At 32.2% G+C, this 10,117-nt stretch overlaps 1 protein-coding gene across 3 annotated transcripts in view; it reads left to right on the forward strand.

Moving 5' to 3' along the window:
* The first annotated feature begins 3,699 nt into the window (after positions 1 to 3,699).
* LOC106689648 (UNC93-like protein MFSD11) overlaps positions 3,700 to 10,117 on the forward strand; it is a 99,263-nt gene continuing 92,845 nt past the window's right edge. For all 3 annotated transcript variants that reach the window (XR_001344478.3, XM_014434754.3, XM_014434753.3), the window contains exon 1: positions 3,700 to 3,873. Coding sequence is in view for 2 of the 3 variants with exons in the window: in XM_014434754.3 (XP_014290240.1) it covers positions 3,787 to 3,873 (87 nt within the window). In the remaining variant the exon portion in view is untranslated. The remainder of the gene's footprint in view (positions 3,874 to 10,117) is intronic.

The following is a 10,117-nucleotide window of genomic DNA, read 5'->3' on the forward strand; positions in this document are numbered from 1 at the left end:
TTACGGTTTCAACAAAAAAGGTTTAAGAATTTTATTAGATAATAAAAAAAAAAAAGTCTGTACCGCTACAACCCTTGAAGGGTCAGGGGTGCAGTAATTTGAAATAAAGTAACACTACTTGACCAACGGTTGTGCAAGAAGGTGATTTAGTCAGAATCACGCTCGACTGCCAAATTTTACCCCAATTAAGGGACCCTACTTTGAGGATGGGTGGACCCCGTAGGACTCTCGCACCCTCAGGGTTGATTCGCCACTTTACCCGCTCATGGGAGATCGTTTTAACTATAGCTGTCTTATTGTTATAGTCATGACTGTTCTTCCGCATTAGCTCTAGTGTAATAGTGAATTGTACAAGTGATGCATTGAAGCAACTGTCACGTTAACTATTACGTATAAGTGAACTGTCGTACTGTTTTAATTATTTCTAAAAGTTGCTGCCACTACCATGGTGCAACTGCTTGATAGTTAGAGTCATGACATCATTCACTACCATGACAGTTTTTGTCGCGGCAGTATTGACGAACTGGGTCTGATGTGATAGTTGACAATACAAGTAATGTCAGTGGACTAACAGTCGCGTTAGCTACCACGTTTAACTGTCATAGGTATAACTAATGACAGTCAACTGTTATAACATATTAAACTTACCAAATGTCATGACGATAGGCGGGAAAACATTATTCTTATGTATTGTTTTTTGTTTTGATTATTGCTGATCTTGAAATTAATTCTGTTCAAAGTTTATATTCACCTAATCAACAGTTATGATGTTGGATGGTAATTCGAGAAAAAATTGTATCAGCCCCGGTTCCACAAATAAATCCGTCCAAGGCTCAAAAATTATATTCATCCCATGCCTCAAAAATATATCAATGGCCCCAAATGGTCTAGGTAGGAGGACTAAGTTCAATATCTAAGAAAATATAATAACTTGTTTGTGTGAAAAAGTGTCTTTTTACTTATTGGAACCCGGGTCCATGGAAGTGGTTGCACAGTGCCTTACCCAGTGGGCTCAGTAGCCATTCCGCTCCCTATTAGATGATATAGACAAAATACATATATTTTAATGACCACCTACCATTTATTTATTCTTGCAGTAAATTAGTTACTCTTGGCTCTGGAACAAAGCATTCTATCAGGAGAAAAAAAAAACACGGAAATTTTGCAATTGAGCATTTGACACCTACTTCATTTCGGCTACGCTTCAATTATTATTCCACAAAAGCAGAAATGTTATACCATTATATTATTTTAAAAATGAGCAGGTTATGTTACTCTCCTAAAAAAATTAATCTCCTCTTGGCTTCACCTAAAGTAGGGTAATCGCTCCTTTTTCATGGAACTATAGACATATATCATTTACGTGTAAAAATAAATAAATAAAATAGCAGTGAACCAAACAAGCTACCGCGGTAGGAACTTCAAAACTCATACATGCATTTTAAGGATTGAAAATCTACTCCCTAATTTAATGATGACACTAAATTTTATGTTATTCCCGTTATTACAGTAAATATATTTATAATACAATGTATTTACATATAAAAACATTTTGTATTTATTTACTTAATTTCGGTACTTGACGTAGAAAGCTGGCCAAAAGTCAATTTTTTTCTATAACTTCCAGTCATATATGAGGTTTTTATTGAGTAACCAGATCTTTGGAGTATTGAATGCGGCCTAAACCGGACCCCTCTTGCGACTGCGGAGATGAAGTTCTCCCGCTCGTCCTCCGCTTGAAGTTAACCTCCTGTTTCTACTATCTGAGAATTTCTAGTCATTTATTTCTATTACTTCCGATCATCATCAAGGCTGTTCATGAGCATTTTTTAAAAATATTATCTTACTTGGATAGTGTTAAAGCTACTAAGAATACCACTATACTCTACTTCAATAGACAAAGATCTTTTTGTTATGCTTCCTCGCGTTTCCTGCAATAATTTCTGTTCGATATGGAAGACTAATTAACATAGTTTTAATATTAAAAAACAGTAGCTGCACAAAATCGCAGATAGTTCTTTTAATAACAAAAATCAGTATTCCTTTTAGAAAACGTGTTGTATTTTGTTTTTGTTGGCAATTAAATTATTAAAAACTGACAATCTTATGAAAATAAATGAGCTGTTTCCAGGCACAACATTCAGTCAAATGCTAGAATCTATTAATAAAAACTTTATTACTAGTGAAAATTATTCTGCGGACTAACAAAAGGTTTTTGAAAATAAATGTTCACACCTTTATTTTATTTTCATACCAGATCGGCCTGGTGGGCCTTACATGGTTGATATCAGTTATATATTATATTTTTAACAGTTGATTATGAGGGGGTATAGTCATATAAATGACACCTCTAACTATATACAATGTTCTTATTAAAGGAAAAAAAAAATAATAAAATAAATAGATAAGAATAATGCTTCTTAATAAAAGAGGAAAGTAAAATTAATAACAAAAAATAATGATATTGGTACACTTAAATAAAACAAACAATTGTCTTCTAATAGTAAAAAGAAACAAGTTAATTTGAAAAATGGAAGAAAGAAGAAAAGAGAGAAAAAAAAAATAATAATGAATAAATAAAATGAATAATAATAATATGTAAATAGAGGTAGTGTGACGATGAATTAATTTTATATTTATTAAAAATTTATAAAAGAATGTCCTGCAGCAGTCTGGGCTTCAGTCTTCAGGTTGAGGTTGGGTTTCCCAGGTTGTAGGTCACTGCTCCTTTAACTGTCGCCAAATGGGAGTGGAACTTCATGAACCGTTTTTTGATATAATCCTCTATTGACTTCACTTGTAATTCGCGATGCAATTGGCTATTTCTTATGAACCAAGAAGCATTAACTGCGATTCTTAGTACTTTATTTTGAAAAGATTGTAGTTTTTTCCTTTTCGTGAAGGATGCCGCTCCCCAGACTTCACAGCCGTACTTCAGCAGTGGCCTGAGGATTGTTTTAAATATAAGAATAGTTGTTTCTGGTTTTAAATTTTCACACCTGAAATAACAAATAAAAAAAAAGGTGGTTTGTCACTCATAATAAAGAAGATATTTTTAAAGAAAATATTAAGAATGGCTTGAGGGTACTTTCGAAATCCCTTATGATAAAGATCCCAATGGTCAAACATTATTATCAATTTGGAATAACCAACTGTTATACCAAATTGAATTTGAGGTTTGAAAATTTGTTTGTGAATTAAGTTGATAATACTTGAGAGAGCACTTTTTGGGTTGGCTCAGGTGTAAAAAAAAAAAATTGTATTCACGGTTTGAGAATTAATAAAACTATGAAAACACCTCTATTTTTTTTTTTTTTTGCACAGATGCTGGAGAAATACGATTTTAGTGTCCGAGATCTGTTGCTCTAATTTTTTTTTCACTAGCCCTAACTTCTTATTGCTTCACTTAAAAGATCCTATAGAATTTGTCTTTCTAAGAAGTGAAGGAACACATTCATTACAAATTATTCGTTCAATTCGAATAGGATAGATTTAGGCAATATAAAGGTACATACTACAATAATTTATAATTCTCAACTAAAAAAAAAAAAAAATAAGTCTGGTAATATCCAATACTATCGTTTTGTTTTGCGGCAAAACTTGAAAAGATGCACTGGTTAATTGAAAAGAAGCTAACTATAAAAGCGTTGGCATGGCGCATGCGCTATCCCGCTGCAAGGAGGGGGCGTCCTATCCAATATGTTGTTTTCTCAGTTAGCGCAGTGGCTAATCACTGTCAAGACGTAGCTCTGTAAAGTAGGCCACTCTTAAATTTACGAAGTCGCAATGGACAAGAGGCTCTTTAATGTCCTTCACCTCGGGCTGGGGTTCATGTTCGTCTTCACAGCCTTCCAGACACTGGGCAATATTGAGGTAACCTTTCCTTTATGTAACATCCAACGTTTGTTTTGTTTTGCTCATAGCCTTCCACAAGTTAATTGTTGTCATGGCAAAAGATTAATTTTTTAAATCTAAATGACAATTCCATTTGTACATGAATCTGTTATAAATTATTCTTAATACACCGAATTGAATTATTATTTTTTAAAACTGTTTATTTTTAGTGTTTTGTTTATTAATTTATTTTTTTATTTAAAAAATGTACACATAATGCCTACATCATACTGGACTATACTTTATTATTTGATTCGTTTTCATAGGGAACCTAGCGATCATTAAAAAAAATTCAGAAAAAGTATATTTTCTATGCCAAACAATTTTATTTAGTTTAATTAATTTAAAAAAATTTGTAGTGCACTCAAACGTCATTTCCAAAAGTTATTGATTATTTTTAATGTTAATTGAACAGCATTTGAATTTTTTGGCCTGAAAATAGGGCCGCTTTTGAAAGAAATTAAATTTGTAGGCATGTTTTGAAATAAAGAAGATTGTTAGGTGTCGGTTTCGGAAAGAAACAGATAGCATATGTTTTGGAAAAAGAATTATTATGTTCATCATCAAAACTATCATTTAAACAGCGGGAGCATCCAGGATACAGTTTTTGGAACGGAAAAGTACACTGCATATGCACCTGCTCTTTTGATGATAGTTTTTAATCATGTTGGAACAAATAACTGTTCGAACACATTGACTACTAGTGATAAAGAAATGTCTAATGGAAGCCTTTTATCAAGTTTCAGTCATTTGGACGGATCAGTTTTATTAACTTTGAAAAACTCCTTATCAACCTTATCCATAAAAACTGCGGTTTAAAACAAAAAAAGAATAAATTCATGTTCTTTAAAAAAATAATCTCAAGACAGAGTACCGCGAGTTAATAGATAAGAAAATTAGAGTTGCTTTTGGAAGGAAAATTGGATTTAAGACCCACTTTATATTTGGATTTATAGCTACTGTACTGTAGTTATGGATTTATGATCCTATTTAAATTTTTTTCTTTTTGGCATAGTTTGGAATGAACTTGTAATCTCGGAACATTCTGAACCAGGGCGAGATTTACCTGATAGGCCTGAAGGAAATTATGATTTTCTACACGATGGTTGGAAGTGCAGTCAGAGAAGTTTCTAGCATATTTTCGTTGTGGTTCGCTTATCGTCACGATAAAGACTGACCGCCGGCGGTAGACTGCATTCTCTCTAACAGAGATTTAACATTGTCAAGTACAACTAGACCGCCTGACCACCGCGATCCGATATAGCTTCCCTCCGTGACAGATCGCCTTCTGTGAGACCGAGCCTTTAATATTAATAAATTAAAGGTCCGGCCACACACGCTAAGAATTAAACTTATTTCCTATAACTATTTAGTTTATTTAATACACCCAAAATACAAAAATTAGGTTCTCAAATAATTTTCATAAGTGATGTTATTATGCAATAATATTAAGTTTGTCTTCCTAAGGATTATTTCCTTGGGGAAATTTGCAGGACCGACCGCTTATCATTTATTTAACAATATTCATATTAAATGTATTTTTAATGAAAATATGATTTGACCACATAATCAGTTAAATTTTCTTGTTTCTTTGGGATTAACGGAAACTGATGGTTGTTAACCGTTTTTCTTTGTTCTGGCAACCTTATGTGAAAACCTCCGTACTAGTGGTTTTTAAAAAGTTATTATACGTATATATATATATAATATAATGTATAGTAAGAAGAGAAAGGGATTTTTTTTGTTAGAATGAACATTGTCACAGTTTGTTTAACGTAGACTGTTGACCATAAATCGGGTGTTTCATCTAGACCATATTATCTCAATTGGTGTGATCTGATAATTTTAGAAAGGCTTTTTATCTGAATAGTCCAATTATTCAAATCTCTGACTTTGAGAAATTTCAGGTGTAAATTTCTTTTATTTAATAATTTAAATTTACATTTAAATTAAACTAAATTATAATTTAAAATTATTCATTGCATCATATTTTGATTGCCTGTTTGTAAAAATTTGCAAGGTGTTAATAGCAATTAAATGTTACGAAAGCAATAAAGCGCAGGTTTTGTACAGTGTTATTACAGTTTGTCTGCTCCTAAGTTTTCTACGATTGTTGAAAATTAAGAATTTTTATTTTATTTATGTCTGCGGTTTCTTAGGGCTAATGAATTAATTGATAAATTATATTTTCTCTCATTTCATACATTATTGTTTATTATTACAGAATCTATAAAAAATATTCATCAGCGGTAATACTATTAGGTATAAGGCAGATCTTATTAAATTACAGCAAAAAGCTATGTTAGTTTTTAATCGACTACCCATTTCATTCTCTATATACCACGTCTATTATAAATTGCTTATCTCGTTTATTTGGATATCCACAAATCTTTAAAATAGATTTATCTTCCTAATACAAACCGTTGAGAAGATAATTTACGTATCTACTACACACGAAGGGTAATGGAAGAAACCTTCTTTCTAAAACTGCCGCCTAATACTTTCTTAAAAAACCTCATTCAGTCTGAAGTAGTAGTGATTCTTTTAATTACACAGCATAGGACAGCAAGAGACAAGATATGAATGGCCGGCTGGGTTTGGTGTTGACCTCAATATTCGTTGGTTCCTTTCGCTTTTTCAGGCAGCTTTGGTGTAGGTCAGTGCTAGTCCCTTGTTCGAAGTCCACACAAATCGCTGCTTCGCTTTAATAGTGGCACAACAATCAAAATAATTATGATTTAATTTTGATTTGACGTTTTCCAAAGATATTAACATAGATCGGGGTCTGTCTACAGCTGGGGTCCACAACCTTTTTCTACCTGCGGACATATTTACGTATAGATAATGGACACCAATATGTTTTTGTTATTTTTATTTCATGTTTTTATTAAATTTTAAATTGGACTTTAGATATTGTTAATAATATTTAAAAAATCTAATGCACATATCGCACAACTTTCACTTACCACTCTACTTTGAGAAGAAATTAATCCTAAAACGTTTTAAAACAGTGATTTATTTATTATTCAGGGTTAAAATAAATCTTCGTTTTTTAGTTAGGAAGACGCACGCTCAAACCTTTTTTTCGGATGCTATGGAAATTCGTATTTAAAGGTTTCTTGAGTTGCGAAAAATTAATATAACTTTATTACTGCATAAAATACAACAGTTGAACAAAAGATAAAGGCGTTAATATTTTGGAATGAGATCGGAAAAGAGGGCCCTCTTGGCTATTTCCGATTTCCCAATCAATCTTGACACATAGTGTTCGGTCGGGTAAAAACCGACCTGCTTATTAGTTATCAAATTCTTTTATAGTTCATATTGATTTGTTTTTTATGACTATTTTTTTGTTTTTTATGACTTTTGTGACTATACAATGAGAAATGATTAATCACTTCAAGAGCCGTCTATGGCTCAGGGAGTAGAGGCGCAGGTTTTTGCAACCTGGGGACTGAGGAAATTGTGGTGTGCCTACGAAATGAAAATGTGATCTTCACCATGGTATTAAAATAGAGTGGTACTCTGTTGATAAACCCTTCTCCCCCCCCCACCACCACTCCCCGTCCCGCCACGTAATCAGAAATGACCACGTAGGGGGTAAAAAAATAAATAAATAAAAGTTTAATTATATGAAATAAACGAAATTAAGTGTACTTTAAACTGAAAATATTTCACATTTAAGTCCTTTCAAACTAGTTTAATGAGACCTAGATGGTATTAAATACGACTCGATTATACATTTAATCAAAACCTGCAAATATACGTCAAGAAATTCAGAAGATAAATAGCTTTTTAATGCGTTGATCACCTTTAGTAGTTAGAGTATAATTTTGAAGGCCCTTGGCAATACCTAATTATTAATGGTTCTACTTTAAGTTATATAATTGGATATTTTATTTTATTTTCAGTTATTTTTATTGTTTATGACAAAAAAGCCATCTGGTTCCTCTTATATCATACTATGATTTTCTTCTGATTAAATAAATGTCTCACAGGACAGTGTATACAGTAATGAACTAAGTTTTTACTGATACATTGAGCCCCCTCGGCTTACATATCTTGAGGCTTACCGAAAAATGTATCTTATATATTATATGATGTATTATGTACTGTTTCCGGATAAAATTGGTCACTGTTCTCAAAACGGACATCTAAGGCTAACAATAATGTTTGTACAGTAGGAGCATTAGGTGAATGAACAACCTGAAAATACTTTCAACTTCATCGAAAAAATCCACGAGCTATTTGGATGTAAAGGTGTTTAGACTAAAGTTTTAGTAATTTTTTCCCCATTTCAGACAAAAAAATCAATTTAATTTACCCAAATCAGTAACTAGCTCATTATGTGTTCATCTTGTTACTGATAACTCTTGCTATGTTATGCGTGCATTAATTCTTGAAGTCAATGATTCATAAACGTTTCCTATGCCCAGGTGTACCATTGGTTTAATAGAAATAGAAATAGAAATTTACCATTTAATTGACCCAGAAGTGGAAATATAAAAATATCAAAATATGGAACTATAAAAAAATCTCCTTGATAATTATTATCCTGCTGCATCACGTAATGCTGATATAAATTTCTAAAACTTTATACATTATTTGATTGCCTACTGTCTAGGAACGAACTCTATTTTCGGCATCAATCAGTCAATCGTATCTTATTATTTTGTACACTACCTTTTTAACATAATTTTTAAATGTCCAGTTTATATAATTTCATAATCTTTATATTTTCGTAATCTTTATAAATCATGAATGAAAAAATTAAGACTCATTTAAGATTATGCTGAGGAAAAAAAAAGGGAAAATCAAACCGACAAAGAAGGGAAATTTAATAAATGTGGGTGGAAACGGTGCACACTGGAGCTTTTTATATCCCAATATCTTATTTTTGATTTACCGAATGTTACAAATCTTATACAATTCTCTATTAAATAATAATGAAAAAATAAACGAATAATAAAATATTCTTTCACCAAATAAAAAATAACTAACCGCCTGAGGAAGATCGTATTTAATATTAATAGTATATTTATTTGTTTTTGAGACGACATATACAAATATTGATATTTTTGTTCAATTCAACAAAAATAATGAATTGGAAATTATTTATATAAATCAGTAGTAAAAAAATCACACGGCATATTAAACATTATTGGATTGCATTGTTTAAAGAAGTTAGTAAGGTAATGGACTACTAAATCCAAGGATACGGGTTTGAATCTGGCTGGGCAGATTATTATTATCTGTTTCACTGTTGCCGTGCGTCAGATTTGTGGGTTCGGGAGCCCTTCGGTGTCCACCCAGACTTATAAAGTGGGTACGCTTAATTGGGTAAAAATATGGCGTTCTAGCGTGGTTCTGACCAAATCACCTCCTTGCACAACCGTTGGTATAGTGACAGTACTTCCTTACGAAGGACTGCACTCCTTATGCATCGTAAGTTGTAGCGGTAGATTTAATTTTTAAGTTTGATTCTTTTGTAACAATATAACCTCAGAATACTAAAATTAAGTTGGTCTGTATGTTTCTGTGGGCTTTTATGTTTTTGAGCGAACTCTACAACCGGTGTCTCAAGTTACTCATCCCAAAATATGGAAATAACATTTGATAATAATATTTCGTTACCCTTTTAAATTATTGACCGCTCCTAGTGGCAGTGTAACATAAATACATAGTCAGCACATAAAACCATCCGGTATCCTATCACTACTACTTTAGCTTACTGGTTCGCTTTATCACTTTTTCATTTCTATTGAAAAATTGAGTCAATATTGAATTTTGACACTTGGCTGTCTGAGATATATATTGTAGGAATATTATTGACACATAAGCCTATATTCATACCAAGTTCAGTAATATTGGCTCAATTATATTGTTCGTGTTAGGTGGGTTCAATGTTCTGATTAAATAAATGTCTCACAGGACGGTGTATACAGTAATAAACTAAGTTTTTACTGATACGTTGAGCCCCCTCGGCTTACATATCTTGAGCCTTACCGAAAAATGTATCTTATATATTATATGATGTATTATGTACTGTTTCCGGATAAAATTGGTCACTGTTCTCAAAACGGACATCTAAGGCTAACAATAATGTTTGTACAGTAGGAGCATTAGGTGAATGAACAACCTGAAAATACTTTCAACTTCATCGAAAAAATCCACGAGCTATTTGGATGTAAAGGTGTTTAGACTAAAGTTTTAGTAATTTTTT

This window comes from Halyomorpha halys, unplaced genomic scaffold (genome assembly GCF_000696795.3).
Source record: "Halyomorpha halys isolate HHAL.00 unplaced genomic scaffold, Hhal_1.1 Scaffold1421.1, whole genome shotgun sequence".
Taxonomy (NCBI): domain Eukaryota; kingdom Metazoa; phylum Arthropoda; class Insecta; order Hemiptera; family Pentatomidae; genus Halyomorpha; species Halyomorpha halys.